The 16,082-nt window shown below is 53.5% G+C and overlaps 1 protein-coding gene and 1 long non-coding RNA gene across 11 annotated transcripts in view; one reads left to right on the top strand and one right to left on the bottom strand.

Annotated features, from left to right (window-relative positions):
• The window catches only part of LOC140409345 (uncharacterized), a 165,862-nt gene that overhangs the window by 63,546 nt on the left and 86,234 nt on the right, over positions 1-16,082 (top strand). The window lies entirely within an intron of this gene.
• The window catches only part of LOC140409295 (solute carrier family 2, facilitated glucose transporter member 11-like), a 164,231-nt gene that overhangs the window by 64,798 nt on the left and 83,351 nt on the right, over positions 1-16,082 (bottom strand). For 7 of the 8 annotated variants that reach the window (XR_011940317.1, XR_011940315.1, XM_072497679.1 and 4 more), the window contains 2 exons: positions 14,117-14,192; positions 2,308-2,435 (listed from right to left, as the gene is read on the bottom strand). Coding sequence is in view for 6 of the 8 variants with exons in the window: in XM_072497679.1 (XP_072353780.1) it covers positions 2,308-2,435; positions 14,117-14,192 (204 nt within the window). In the remaining 2 variants the exon portion in view is untranslated. Of the gene's footprint in view, positions 1-1,114; positions 1,806-2,307; positions 2,436-14,116; positions 14,193-16,082 lie in introns of those variants that run through there. The other variant, XM_072497706.1, reaches the window with a different exon arrangement.

Raw genomic sequence — 16,082 nt, 5'->3', positions numbered from 1 at the left:
GCCGCTCTACGCGCCCCCCCCCCCCGCGATTCTCCGGCCCGGATGGGCCGAGCGGCTGTAAAGAAAAACGAGTCCCGCCGGCTCTGTTCTAATCTGCTCTGAGCCGGCGGGACCTCAGCGTTGAAGGGTCGGGTGGCGGCCTGTGGGTGGGAGGGGGGTCCGACCCCGTGGGGGGCCTCTGATGTGGCCAGGCCCGCAATCGGGGCCCACCGATCGGCGGGCTGGCCTCTCTGTCTGGCTGGGGAGGGGGAACTGCTCGCAGCACCACCATGCCAACCTCTGGATCGTGTGTACCCATTCCGGTGGCAGCCCTTGTCGATCACTATAACCCCCACCGACTGCTGGGCCTCTGGCCTTGTGGCTGAAGGCTATTGGTAATAGAGAATTGGCAATTCTGGTTAAGTGAGCACTTCACAGATGCCAAGTGGGTTCCCATGGGTGGGCCATCTAGCATGTAGGAGTCATTGCCTAGCATCCCAATCCCACCTTGATGCCTGAACACTGTGCCTGAACACTGCGGACAGTGACACCATACACCCAACATCCGAACACCTTGGGAATGGGGCACAGCTCCGGGGACATGTCCAGAGATGGAGGGTGGGTGAGTGCCACGTGGAGGGGTGAATCCCTGGGGAGATGGGCAAAAGGTCCAGAGGTCGGTCCACATTGTGAAAGAATGTGACGGAGACATTGTAATGGTTGTGCAAAGAAATTCAATGTGCCGTACAATATCCTACTCACGGTGGTGCCCCCACCCCCGTGACATCGAAACAAACCTGTTGGACTTTAACCTGGTGTTGTAAGACTTCATATTGGAATAGAAAGGCAGCTGGTCTGAGCCCCAGCTGCCCCTGCATCATCTAACTCTGCCAGCCATGGTTCCACATGGTCTGCACCATGGTGTAAATGCCCTCTGCAATGCTCCTCAGTGACTGGGACATGACCTTCAGTGCCTTGGCAATGCCCACCTGCAACTGGGACAAACTCCGCAGAGAGCGGGACATGTTCCGTAGAACCTCATCAAAGCCAGTCTGGTACTGGGTGACATCCCCCAGTGAGGCGGTCATTCCGCCGAGACTCTCAGCCATGGCCGTCACCGACTGCACGGCACCTTGGGAGACCTTCACTCATGGTGCCGACATTGTGCACCAGGATCTTCACTGCGGTCGCCACCCTTTCAGTGTTGGCCTCGGTGCCACACATTGCCGGCGCCATCTCCTGCGCCCGTAGCCTCTGGGACTCCTCCAAGCGGCTATGGATCTGTCGGAGCGACGTTGACATCTCCCCTTGAACGTCCCGGCCGCTCCTTATCATCTCCATCAGCTCCGGGTAACCCACTTCCACAGGCTCAGCATCAGGCTGATGTTTTAAAAAATTTATTTTTCTTTCTCAAGTTCGAGTTTTTGTTTTTCTCTTTCTATTTCTTTTCTCTTTCTATTTCAAGCTGCATGATTTGCAAACGAGTTTTAGGTAACCCAAGTCATACTCTACCTGGGTCAGGCTTTGTCCACTTGTATTCAGATAGTAAAGAGAGGGATAGAGAAATAAAAGATTTACAAGACAGAGACCACAGAGAAAATAAATATTGTTTCATATGGGTTCCAGAGTACAGAATCAAAGTCCAATGACGTATTCCTTCACAGGTCAGTGGGTTGAAAATCGACACTTCTCTGGTGGTGTTGACTTCACACGATGAGATAGACATGCAGAGATTAATTAGTCTTGGGCGATGATACAAACTTCCAGCAGAAGCAGGGTAGATGGAGCCAGATGTTCAACCTGGATCAGAGCTCCTTCAGTCTTGCCTGCTAGTCAGATATTAAACAGCAGACTGAATCATGCAGTTCAGCAAGGCATTATTACTTGATCCACAAGCCAGAGGCCAATGTTACATGCCTTCACCTCTCCATGATGTTTTCAACAAAGGATGTAACCAGTGTGTTAAAATTGGCTTTGTATTCCAGGCTGATAACATCTCAGCCATGAAAGGCTCCAGTGACCAACCTGGGTTATCAAATATAAATAGACTTCATGTAGCTCCCTTTGTAGTTGGACTGTGCAGCCCGTAGGTGGTCATTAGTGGCTCCTCGGAGATAACAAGGTGAGTGCCCCTGAAACTGCAACATGGCTTATTTTGTTCAGGGGCCACAAACAGTTTCAGCCATTTTACCGGTCTTTGTCCAGTTATAAAAATATTAGAAATAGAGATAAAAATATCGATATGTATTTTATAAAGATATACAGTGTGAGGTCTTAGTCCCCTCACACAATATTAAGTTAAGTTTAGTCTTTGTTCAAGGTACTTACAACAATGAATGGAAAGGCCACCCCAACGATAGTAAGATTTATCCAGAGCAGGGAGCCACTGATCATGTAGGCTGCAGGCCGTGCCGTTTGGTCAAAGATCTCCATCGGTATTATCACAGTTACTCCAGCTAGGGATAAAGAAGTCATCAAGGAGAAATGAGACATTATTCATGAGCAGTCAACATACTACAGTCATTGTAACTGAGTTACACAGCAGACAGCACCAGTTTAGGGAGTGACACTGAACTGAATGGAAATGTTACGGTTCTGAAATTCCATAGGTTCAATCCTGATCGTTACACCAGGCCCGTTCCCTCCAACGCTGACCTCTGCCAGAGACTGCAGAGTCAGTGGGAGCTTTCCGACTTCACATCGTGCAGGTGGATGCAAACACTCCTGAAGCAGGAGTCAGCAGCTCAAAGGAAGGAGCAGAGAAACCTGGAGAGGAAAAATGTAAATGGAAGGGAATTTCCTCAAGAGGGGCTGGATTCTCCACTGCCCGAGGCCGGCAGCGAGCATCACGATTGGGCAGAGAATGCATGTGGAGCAAAAATCGGGAAATGTGCCCAGTGCCGATTCCGAAGCGATGCTCCAGTCTCCCACTGTCGGCGACATCAAGGATCGCAGCACGGTGGCGCAGTGGGTTAGCCCTGCTGCCTCACGGCGCCGAGGTCCCAGGTTTGATCCTGGCTCTATGTCACTGTCCGTGTGGAGTTTGCACATTCTCCCCCTGTTTGCGTGGGTTTCACCCCCACAACACAAAGATGTGCAAGGTAGGTGGATTGGCCATGTTAAACTGCCCCTTAATTGGAAAAAAAATTAATTGGGTACTCTAAATTTTTTTATTTTTTTTTTAAAAAGGATCATGGTGGGGGGGCCATGAAAATCCATGATTTGCATCAATTTAATTACAATTAACGGGTTGGCACTCCTCTCAGGCGGGAGTATCGCGGGCGTGAATTGGTGCACGTATTTACGAGCGTGGCCCGGGCGCCATGAACGTTAAGGGGTAGCAAGAAGGTAAGAAAAACCTCAACTTGGGGGTAGTATCGGTGGTTTACGGGGATTTTTTGGAGGAGAAGGCCCCTCAGAAGGGATCAAGGCAAAGTGGGAGGAAGAGTCGGGAGAGGGTATGGAGGAGGGGTTCTGGTGAGAGGTGCTCGGAGGGTGAACGCCTCCGCCTTGTGCGCGAGGTTGGGGCCGATACAGCTGAAGGTGGTGTACAGGGCGCACCTTACAAGGGCGAGGATGAGCCAGCTCTTTGAGGGAGTAGAAGATGTATGTGAACGTTGCGGGGGGGGCCCGCAAACCACGTTCGTATGTTTTGGTCCTGTCCAAATCTGGAGGATTACTGGAAGGAGGTGTTTAGGGTAATCTCTAAAGTGGTGCACGTGAAACTGGACGAGGTCATATTCATGGTGTCGGACCAGCCGGGGTTGGAAACAGGCGTGGAGGCAGATGTCGTGGCCTTCGCCTCGTTGATCGCCCGAAAGCGGATCCTGTTAGGGTCGAGATCAACTCTCCACCCTGTGCCTTGGCGTGGCGGGGGGACCTGCTGGAATTCTTGACGCTTGAAAAGGTCAAATTTGAACTGAGGGGAAGGATGGAGAGATTCTACAATTCATGGGCGTTATTCATTATGCACTTTCGAGAATTGGATCACATCGAACATTAAGGGGATTGGGGGTGGGGAGGGTTGGGGGGGAGGGGGACTGTATGTGATAATGGTGACTATGGGTGATTCCTGATTCCTCTTTGTCATTTGTTTATGTTAACATGCGGGATGCTGTTTGGGGGTTTGGTGGGAGGATGGGATCGTTGTTATTGATATGGGGATTGACATTACATTCGTTACTGATTATTGTTTATTGTTAGGTGTAAATGTGGGAGAAAATGTGAAAAAGGAGAATGAAAAAATATTTTTAAAAAAGAAAAACCTCAACTTTTCCGGCTTGCTGGGGAGGGGGAGTTCTGCCTGGACCACAGCGAACAACTTGGTGGCAAGTCCGTCCACACGGACTCCCCCCCCCGCCCTTGGGATCGTGGTGGCCTGGCTCAGACCCCCATTGCTGCAGTATTTCATTTATACCCACCCCTCTGCTGCAACTTACAGGCTCCTGGCTGTTCACACTGCTGATTGCTCACTGTATCCTCAGTGCACTCCTCAGAAGTGCTGCCCCACAGCAGAGGATGCAGGGGGTTTATGGGAAGCACCACTAGTAACACACTGCTTGTATTACGGTACTGCCCATGTATTACAGGTACCATGGTAAATCCCAGCCTGCTGGCTCCTCCCAGCAGGCGACGTATTAATAAAGTGTGTGCTCTCCTGCGCTGCTCCCATTCTGGTTCCAGCTGCAGGAGGCACAACATCTTGTGCAATAAAGCCTCGATTGTTTCACCATTCTCGTCTCATGGTAATTAACGGTACATCAATTTATTGCACAAGATTTTAAAAGATGGACTTCCTAATCAAGCCTGATCGCCTGCAGCTGAGCCCTCACACAACCAACGCCATGTCCATCGTCGACCACTGGCTAGCCTGCTTCGAAGGCTACCTCAGAGCAGCCACTGAAGAACTCTCGGATCCACAGAAGTTCCAAGTCCTCTACTCTTGGGTGAGCCCTGAAATTTTCCCCCTCATCCGGGATGCGCCCACCTACACTGAAGCAATGACACTACTAAAGGGACATTACATTAAGTCGGTGAATCAAGTGTACGCCAGGCACCTCCTGACCACAAGACGGCATCTCCCAGGGGAGACTCTGGACGATTTCTTGCGGGCTCTACAAATCCTCGGTAGGAACTGTGCCAGGCAGTTTTGGCAGTCCAACACACCGAACTATTAATCAGAGACGCTTATGTCACGGGCATGAAGTCTACATACATTCGCCAGCGACTTTTGGAAGGGGGTATGCTCAATCTTTCAGAGACTAGACAGCTTGCTAATTCACTAGAAGTGGCCTCCCGTAATCTGGAGGCCTACACCCCCGACCGCGAGGCACCCTCGTGGGCACTGTGGGCCCCACCAGCTGCCGACCCGACCTCACCGCAAGCCTGCGCCGCGCGGCAGCCAGCCAACTCCGGGGGGCCTAAGTGTTATTTTTGCGGTCAGACCAAACATCCCAGGCAGCGCGGCCCGGCGCGGAGCGCGACCTGGAACGGGTGCGGGAAGAAGGGCCACTTTGTTTCCGTTTGCCAGGCCCAGTCAGTTGCCGCTGTTTCCAGGCCCGGCATTGCTACAGCCCCCACGTATGAACCAGGGGCGCCGCTATCTTCTCCACCACAACCACGTGCGGCCCATGGGTGCTGCCATCTTTGATGCCACCCGCCATGTGCGCCCCATGGGCACTGCCATCTTGGACCGCGCCTCAGGGCCCCTGCTCGTCGGGCTGCCCGCTGATACCTCCGCCACCGCTGATCGGCCCGGGACCTCCCAACATCTTCCGCAGCTCGCCTCCATCACCCTGGATCAGTCTCAGCCCCACAACCTCGCGACCGCTACGACAACGGTAAAGATCTACGGGCTCGAGACGACCTGCCTCTTTGACTCCGGGAGCACAGAGAGTTTCATCCATCCTACGGTAAGGCGCTGCTCCCTCCCGGTACTCCTCGTCACCCAGAAAATCTCCCTGGCCTCCGGATCTCATTCCGTGGAAATCCTGGGGTACGGTGTTGTGACCCTCACCGTTCAGGACGTAGAGTTCAGCAACTTCAGGCTCTACGTCCTCCCCATCTCTGCACTGCCCTGTTACTAGGTCTTGATTTTCAATGCCACCTCCAAAGCCTTACTTTGAAATTCAGCAGACCCTGCCCTCCCTCACCGTCTACGGCCTCACGACCCTGAAGGTCGACCCACCTTCACTGTTTGCAAACCTCACCCCGAACTGCAAGCCTGTCGCCACTTGGAGCAGACGGTACAGTGTGCAGGACAGGGCCTTTATCAAGTCGGAGGGGATCATTGAGGCCAGCAACAGCCCCTGGAGAGCTCAAGTGGTGGTAGTGAAGACTGGGGAGAAGCACAGGATGGTATTTGACTGCAGTCAGACCATCAACCAGTACACGCAGATTTGGCAGTTCCTGGTGGCGGTCCTGACCTCCTCGATGGGGTAGGGCAGGTTGCAGGTCTTGATCAAATGGAAGAATTGAGTGACCACCGGGTGGCAGAGGTCCTCAAGGAGGGCCCGGAGTCGGTCCACTTGTGCGTTGGCACATGTGCCGCGGGATAGGGCATCAGGAGGCTCGTTTAGCTTCCTGGGACGATACAAGATCTCATAGTTGTAGGTGGAGGGCTCGATCCTCCACCGTAAGATCTTATCGTTCTTTATCTTGCCCGGCTGTGCATTATCGAACATGAAAGCTACCGACCGTTGGTCAGTGAGGAGCGTGAATCTCCTGCCGGCCAGGTAATGCCTCCAGTGCAGCACAGCTTCTACTATGGCCTGGTCCTCCTTTTCAATGGAGGAATGACGGATTTCGGAAGCATGGAGGGTGCGCGAGAAGAAGGCCATGGGCCTGCCCGCTTGGTTGAGGGTGGCCGCCAGAGCTACAATCGGATGCGTCGCTCTCGACTTGGAAGGGAAGGGATTCATTGATTGCGTGCATTGTGGCCTTTGCGATGTCCGCCTTTATGCGCTGAAGGCCTGGCGGGCCTCTGCCGACAGGGGGAAAACAGTGGATTGGATTAGTGGGCGGGCCTTGTCCGCATAATTAGGGACCCACTGGGAGTAATATGAAAAATATCCCAGTCAGCATTTCAGGGCCTTGGAGCAGTGCGGGAGGGGAAACTCCATGAGAGGGTGCATGCATTCGGGATCTGGGCCTATGACTCCATCATGCACTACGTAGCCGAGGATGGCTAGACGTTCGGTGCTGAACACTCATTTGTCCTTGTTGTAGGTTAAGTTAAGGATTTTTGCAGTGTGGAGGAATTTTCGGAGATTGGTGTCGTGGCCCTGCTGGTCGTGGCCGCAAATGATGACGTTGTCGAGGTACGGAAACGTGGCCCGCAAACCGTACCAGTCAACCATTCGGTCCATCTCCCGTTGGAAGACCGAGACTCCATTTGTGACACCGAAGGGAACCCGTAGGAAGTGGTAGAGCCGCCCATCTGCTTCGATTGCAGTATACTTGCGGTCGTCCGGGTGGATGGAGAGCTGGTGGTAGGCGGATTTGAGGTCCACCGTGGAAAAGGCCTTGTATTGTGCAATCTGATTGACCAAATCAGATATGCGGGGGAGAGGGTACGTGTCGAGCTGCGTATACCTGTTGATGGTCCGATGGTCTGACTATAATCGAGGACCATCCTGTGCTTCTCCCCGGTCTTTACAACCACTACTTGAGCTCTCCAGGGGCTGTTGCTAGCCTCGATAATACCTCCCTTCAGTCACCTCTGGACTTCCAACCTAATGAAGGTCCGGTCCTGGGCACTGTACCGTCTGCTCCTGGTGGCGACGGGTTTGCAATCCGGGGTGAGGTTCACAAAAAGGGAAGGCGAGTCGACCTTGAGGGTTGCGAGGCTGCAGACAGTGAGGGGGGTATAGGGCCGCCGAATTTAAAGGTTAAGCTCTGGAGGTTGACTGGAAGTCCAACCCCAGGAGCGTCGCAATGCAGAGGTGAGGGAGGAGGTAGAGTCGGAAATTTTTAAATTCTCTTCCCTGGACCATGAGGTTAGCTACGTCGAACCCCTTGATCTCTACAGAGTGAGACCCGGAGGCCAGAGAGATTCTTTGATTAACTGGGTGTATGGGAAGAGAACAGCGCCTTACCGTGTTGGGGTGTATGAAGCTCTCTGTGCTCCCAGAGTTGATCAGGCAGGATGTTTTGTGTCCGTTGATGAGCACGGTCGTCGTCGCGGTCGAAAGAGTTCGGATCCGAGATTGGTCCAGGGTCACCGAGGCGAGTCGTGGTAGAAGCTGAAGATTCTCCTCGGGCGGTGTGTGGTCATCCGAATCGGGGTCCTGCGACTCCAGCCAAGATGGCAGCGCCCACGGGTCGCAATGGCCTGGGGTGAGCAAGATGGCGGCGCCCACGTATCGCACGTGGTCCCTGGGGAACAAGATGGCGGCGCCCGGGCCCGCACGTTGCTCGGGAAATTGAAGATGGCAGCCCCCATGTGGCCTGCCCAGAGAGTTGTGGCAGTGGCCCCGGTTCGCCCCCGGAGACAGCGGCGAAATGCCCCTTTTTGCCACAGCCTTTGCAAGTGGAGGAGCAGGTCGAGCAGCGTTGCCGGGGGTGCTTGGCTTGCCCGCAAAAATAACAGTGGGGCCCCCCCCGAAGTTGCCTGGCAGCCGCGTGGCACAAGCTTCTGGGGGGATGAGGGAAGCATCGGGGTCATCCGCAGGTGGGTTCCACGCTGTCCAAGGGGCTGCCGCGCGGTCGGGGACGTACGAGCGGGCGTTGCGGGAGGCCACATCTAGGGAGCTAGCGAGTGCCCGTGCCTCCTTGAGGCCTAGTGTCTCTTTCTCCAGCAGCCGCTGACGGATTTGGGAGAACAGCATACCTGCAACGAATGCGTCCTGGATTAAAAGTTGTGTGTGGTCGCTGGCTGAAACTTGCGGACAGTCACAGTTCCTACCTAGTACCAGAAGTGTGCGGTAGAATTTGTCTAGTGATTCCCCTAGGATTTGTCGCCTTGTCGTTAACAAATGTCGGGCGTAAACCTGATTTACTGGGCGAATGTAGTGTCCTTTCAACAGGGCCATCGCGTCCTTGAAATTGTCCGCATCCTCGATGAGCATGTAGATCTCTGGGCTCACCCTCGAGTGGAGAACTTGCATTTTCTGGTCCTCCGTGGGTGTAGTCGTGGCCGTCCTGAGGTAACCGTTGAAGCACGCCAGCCAGTGTTTGAAGGTTGCCGCTGAGTTTGCCGCGTGGGGGTTGTGGTAATACTGGAAAACCATTGGTAGATATTGTATGCTTCCTATTGGTCAAGCTGTATGGTAGCTCCACCCTGCTAAGCGGGGTATAAGAGCCCGTGCCGCCCCAGCAGCCTTCATTCTGTACATGAGCTGCTGGGGGAAACATCTAGCTTATTAAAGCCTTCAGTTGGACTACAACCTCGCTTTAGTGGTCATTGATCGTGCATCAATTTAATAAGCTAGATTTAAAAGGATGGAGCTCCGAATCAAGCCGGAGTGTCTGCAACACAGCCCCCACGCGGCGAACTCAGCGGCAATCTTGAAGCACTGGCTGGCGTGTTTTAAAGGATATCTCGGGACGGCCGAAAACACACCCACGGGAGAACAGAAAATGCAAGTCCTGCACTCGAGGGTGAGCCCGGAGATTTACACCCTCATCGAGGAACCGGAAGACTTTGATCCAGCAATAGAGCTGCTAAAAGGACATTATATTTGCCTGGTAAACCAGGTCTACGCCCGACATCTGCTAGCAACGAGGCAACAAATCCCTGGGGAAATCGCTGGAGGAATTCCAGCGTGCGCTCCTGGTGTTGGGGAGAAACTGCAGTTGCCTGCAAGTTTCAGCGAGCGACCACACAGAACTCTTTATCCGGGACACTTTCATGGCAGGTATGCTGTCCTCCCAAATCCGCCAGTGATCGCTGGAAAAAGACACCCCAGGCCTCAAGGAGACACGGGCCCTTGCAGGCTCCCTGGACGTGGCCTCCAGAAACGCCCGCACTTACGTTCCCGACCGCGCGGCAGCCCCCTGGGCAGCGTGGAACCCCTCCGCAGCTGACCCCAAGACATCCCCCATCCTCCCACAAGCTTGTGCTGCAAGGCGGACTGGCAGCCCCGGGGGGGGGCCCCGCTGCTACTTTTGCAGACAGGCCAAGCACCCCCGCCAGCACTGCCCGGCCCGCGCATCCACCTGCAAGGGATGCAGTAAAAAGGGCCATTTCGTGGTGGTATGCCAGGCCCGTGCGGTTGCCACGGTCTCCGGTGGCGAATGCGGACCGCCACCACAAACCTCTCCACGCTCCCCGTGCGGCCAGCGGGCGCCGCCGTCTTCCTACTCCAGGGCCACTTGCAGACCCCGGGTGCTGCCATCTTGTCCCGCAGATCCATCCACACCGTTAGATGGATGGGCGCCGCCATTTTGTGCACCCCCAGCCATGTGCGACCAATGGGAGCCGCCATCTAGGATGGACCCCCAGGACCCCAGCTCGGCTGACAACACACTGCCCGAAGAGAACACTTAACTGCTGCAATTAGACCCGGTGACTCTGGATCAGTCCCGGCCTCGAACACTCTCAACTGCTACAACGACTGTATTTATCAAAGGGCACGAGACGTCCTGCCTAATCGACTCTGGGAGCACGGAGAGCTTCATACACCCCGACACGGTAAGGCGCTGTTCTCTCCTCGTCCACCCCGTTAATCAAAAAATCTCCCTGGCCTCCGGTTCCCATTCAGTAGAGATAAAGGGATTTTGTGTAGCAAACCTCACAGTCCAGGGAAGGGAGTTTAAAAATTATCGGCTCTACATCCTTCCCCACCTCTGCGCGGCCACACTCCTAGGTTTAGACTTCCAGTGTAATCTCCAAAGACGAACTTTCAAATTTGGCGGCCCTATACCCCCCTCACTGTCTGCGGCCTCGCGACCCTTAAGGTCAACCCGCCTTCCTTGTTTGCGAACCCCGGATTGCAAACCCGTCGCCGCCAGGAGCAGACGCTACAGTGCCCAGGATTGGATCTTTATTAGGTCAGAGGTCCAAAGGCTACTGAGGGAAGGAGTAATTGAAGCTAGCAACAGTCCCTGGAGAGCTCAAGTAGTGGTGGTAAAGACCGGGGAGAAGCATAGGATGGTCATCGACTACAGTCAGACCATCAACAGGTTTATGCAGCTGGACGCGTACCCTCTCCCCCGCATATCCGACCTGGTAAACAAGGTTTTCTCCACGGTGGATCTGAAGTCTGCCTACCACCCGCTCCCCATCCGCACTAGTGACCGCAAATACACTGCTTTTGAGGCAGATGGGCGGCTCTATCACTTCTTAAGGGTTCCCTTCGGTGTCACCAACGGGGTCTCGGTCTTCCAGCGCGAGATGGACCGAATGGTTGACCGGTACGGTTTACGGGCAACATTCCCGTATCTCAATAATGTCACCATCTGTGGCCACGACCAGCAGGACCACGACACCAACCTCCGAAAATTCCTCCAGACCGCAAAGATCCTTAACCTTACATACAACAAGGATAAATGCGTGTTTAGCACCGACCGCCTAGTCATCCTCGGCTACGTAGTGCGAAATGGAGTTATATGCCCCGACCCTGAGCTCATGCGCCCCCTTATGGAGTTCCCCCTCCCTCACTGCTCCAAGGCCCTGAAGCGCTGCCTAGGGTTTTTCAGTTACTATGCCCAGGGGGTCCCCAACTATGGGGACAAGGCCCGTCCCCTGATCCAATCCACAGCATTTCCCGTCAATAAAGGCCCGCCAGGCCATCAGCCACATCAAAACGGATATTGCAGAGGCCACAATGCATGCCATCGATGAGTCCCTCCCCTTCCAGGTAGAGAGCGACGCGTCTGACGTAGCTCTGGCAGCCACCCTCAACCAAGCGGGCAGGCCCGTGACATTCTTCTCATGTACCCTCCATGCCTCCGAAATCCGCCACTCCTCAGTCAAAAAGGAGACCCAGGCCATAGTAGAAGCTGTGCGACATTGGAGGCATTACCTGGCCGGCAGGAGATTCACTCTCCTCACTGACCAACGGTCGGTTGCTTTCATGGTCGATAATGCACAGCGGGGCAAGATAAAAAATGATAAGATCTTGCGGTGGAGGATCGAACTCTCCACCTACAACTACAAGATCTTGTATCGCCCTGGGAAGCTAAACAAACTTCCTGATGCCCTGTCCCTCGGCACATGTGCCACCGCACAAGTGGACCGCCTCCGAGCCCTCCACGAGGACCTCTGCCACCCGGGGGTCACTCGCCTTTTCCACTTTATCAAGACCTGCAACCTGCCCTACTCCATCGAGGAGGTCAAGACAGCCACCAAGGACTGCCAAATCTGCGCGGAGTGCAAACCGCACTTCTACCGACCAGAGAAAGCGCACCTGATAAATGCTTCCCGTCCCTTTGAACACCGCAGCATGGACTTCAAAGGCCCCCCTCCCCTCCACCGACCGCAACACGTACTTCCAGAACGTGATTGACGAGTACTCCCGGTTCCCATTCGCCATCCCCTGCCCCGACATGACCGCAACCACCGTCATCAAGGCCCTCCATAGCATCTTTGCACTGTTCGGGTTCCCCGCTTACATACACAGTGATAGGGGGTCCTCCTTTATGAGCGACGAACTGCGTCAATTCCTGCTCAGCAAGGGCATCGCCTCGAGCAGGGCGACCAGTTACAACACCCGGGGTAACGGCCAGGTAGAGAGGGAGAACGGAACGGTCTGGAAGACCGTCCTACTGGCCCTATGGTCCAGGAATCTCCCAGTCTCCCGCTGGCAAGAAGTCCTCCCGGATGCCCTCCACTGCATCCGGTCACTGCTTTGTACCACAACCAACCAGACACCTCACGAACGTCTCCTTGTCTTCCTCAGGAAGTCCTCCTCTGGGACCTCGCTCCCGACCTGGCTGGCAGCTCCCGGACCCATCCTGCTCCGAAAACACATGCAGGCGCACAAGTCGGACCCGTTGGTCGAGAGGGTCCATCTTCAGCACGCTAACCCCCAGTACGCCTAGGCGTACCCCGACGGCCGACAAGATACAGTCTCCCTACGAGACCTAGCGCCCACCGGAGCCCCACGCATACCCAAGCCACCAGTCCCCCCCCCCGTCCCCCCCAACCAGGGCACCTTACAGGAGGATCGTTCCTTCCGCCGGCCCCGTCTAGGCCCCCCCACCCACCCCGCACCCCGCAGGCGCTCCCTTCCCAGGTCAACCGTTTTCCCCACCAGCGCCGTCGAGGGGTGTCGAAGCTGCCACAGAGACCGAGGCCATGCTCCCGGAGTCACAGACGCCCGAGCCTCCACTGGAGTCACCACCGAAGCTCCGACGATCACAGAGGACGATCAGGCTTCACCAATGATCATACTGTCTCAGGTATCTCCCACACCAATGATCTTACAGCATCAACCTAGGTACCGTAATACCCCTAATACCGACTATCACACAGTGCAAATCACGGCTCCCCCCTTCAGGTCCCCCTGCCTTCATGCCCCCCAATCCCTCCCGTCAATGGCCACAACCCCTTTGCCTTGGAGGTCCTCCTTGGCACCCTGGCAGTATGGTGGGCACTGTTAGGGTGCCGGGGTGGTGCCAGGCACTGCCCTGCCCACAACCTCCAAGGGGCTCCAATGTCCTCCAGCCCTACCCCCCCTTCCCGGTATGGGCATCACATCTAGTCTCCGTTGATAGAAACCAGTCATGGTTCCCACCGGCCTCATGCTTTGCCGGTGGTGACAGTGAATCCCAGGAGATTCAAGCTAAAACCTGATAATGCATATTTAAATTAGTTTAAATGCTCACTTAGATATGCTCATCGTGATGGAGTGACCCAGATTGAATCCGGTCCACAGACCAAGAGCATCGCACTCCGTTTGACGTCCAGCGTAAACCTCAGTTAAGGACTTTCCCACTATTCTCCGCAAATAGCGGAACGTGTGCCAGGCACAACGCGCGTGGAGAATCACCTCCAATATTTCAACTCAAATACGACTCTTCCTCAGAACTATGTAATCTTGAGTTCTGCACAATCCTACATGAAAACCCTCTCAACCAATAGGTGAGCATCAGATCACATTAACTCCTCATGTAGTCAGGGCACCTCACATGAGATAGTTCTTAATGAGGAATTGTTTCTGTATTATAAGAATGATTACAGCAGACAACCTACCTGGCCCAATTCCAAAGTTTACGATGGATGCAAAGATGCAGGCCATGCTCAAATATGGCATCCAACTGATCTGATTCTAGATCGACAGATAAAGAGTGTCAGTAAAACACACAGAACTTAGCCCTTCCTCTCACCACTTCTTGGTTGCAGCTAACTGGCAGTGTCAGCAAAGCTCCGTAAGTAACATTCACACGTGTCAGACAGTTGTTCTTTGAGCACCACTTCAAGACAAGGTGGTAAGGCAGGGTTGGCATGGGGTTACTGGGGGGGGGGGGGGGGGGGGTGCTATCCTGTCACTCTCACTAAAATAATCTAAATGTTCATTTGGGTAGATTTTTAACTTGCCAATTAAATTTAAAACTGGCATTGAGGATTATAGAAACTGATGGGCTCCTCCCAATACGGTCTCCATGTAGATTTGCTTTGTGGAACACCTCCATTGAGTTCACTGTTGTGTCGTCAAGCTTCTAGTCACCTGTCAAATCAATTCTCCTCTCCACTCCCGGTATGACCTCTTTTTTTTCCCCGTCCTCCTACACTATTCCTGTTGGGCTAAATGGACTGTTCTGTGGTCTAAATTTTATCCAATTCTATGTAACCTTGAAACAACAAGTGCTGGAAGTACTCAGCAGGCCTGGCAGAATCTGTGGAGAGAGAAACAGAGTTAACGTTTTGAGTCAAATGTGACTCTGCCTTAGAACTGTGTAATCTTGAGTTCTGGACAATTTTAGATGCAAACCCCAGACACTCTGAACAAGTAGGTTAGCAGCAACGTTCCAATAAAGCTCAGTGCAAACTCAGGGCACAGAACCTCATCTTTTGAGTGAGCACTTTACAGCCTTCTGCACTCAACATTGAGCTCAACAAGTTCAGATCGAACCATTGTTCCTTTTTTTGTGTTTTTCAATGTTATTGGACAGCAGTTTAATATTTATTTTCTGTTTATTTTTCCACTTACATCTCCCCTAGGAAGATAATTTGTTCCAATATTCATCCCATTACCAACCCATTTGGGAAGCATAGAAAAAAGGAGCAGGAGTAGGCCATTCAGCCCTTCGAGCCTGCTCTTCCCTTCATGATCATGGCTGATCATCCAACTCAGTAGCCTGTTCCCACTTTCTTCCCCATTCCTTTAATCCCTTTAGCCCCAAAAGCTATATTTAACTCCTTCTTGAAAACATATGTTTCAGCCTCAACTACTTTCTGTGACAGAGAATTCCATAAGCTCACACTCTCAGGTGAAGAAACTTCTCTTCATCTCAGTCCTAAATTGTTTACTCCATACCCTCAAACTGTGAGCCCTGGTTCTGGAAACCCTCACCATCAAGAACATAATTCCTGCACCTACCTGTACAGTCCCATTAGATTGCCCACGGGCACCCTGGCAGGACCAGACTGGCACCCAGGTCACTCTGTCAGTGTGTTAGGCTGGCAGTGCCACAGTGCCTGGGTGGCATCAAGGGTGCCAGGATACCCCTGCCCAGAGCCCAACCAGCCAGGGGCCCTTGATCGCCTGGGAGACCTCCCTAAGTGCCAGTACACCTGGTCCACATCAGTGGAAACCAGCACTAAACAGCACTTGCTCGGGGTCTCCGCTATGTCTCTGCCCATTCGACTCATTTATGCGTTTTCTCCTGAAGTCTATCGCTATCTGTAGAAGCCAGGTAGTTCGGCTTCTACACTATCCTTCTCATAATTCACAATGCTTCCAAGTTTTGTGTTAGTCACAAATTTAGAAATTGTTCCTGCACATCCAAGTCTACGTCATTGATCAAGATCAAGAAAAGTAGTGGCGCTAGTACTGACCCTGGGGAACCCCACTGTATACTGTCCTCCAGTCCTCCAATTCATAACTACTCTGTTTCCTGTTATTTAATATTTCATATCCAGGATTGCACTGTCCCTTTTATTCCATATGCTTTGACTCTGTTGACAAGCCTGTTAGGTGGTGCTTTATCAAATGCCT

This window comes from Scyliorhinus torazame, chromosome 1 (assembly GCF_047496885.1).
Source record: "Scyliorhinus torazame isolate Kashiwa2021f chromosome 1, sScyTor2.1, whole genome shotgun sequence".
NCBI lineage: Eukaryota > Metazoa > Chordata > Chondrichthyes > Carcharhiniformes > Scyliorhinidae > Scyliorhinus > Scyliorhinus torazame.
This window is presented reverse-complemented; position numbering and strand designations above follow the sequence as displayed.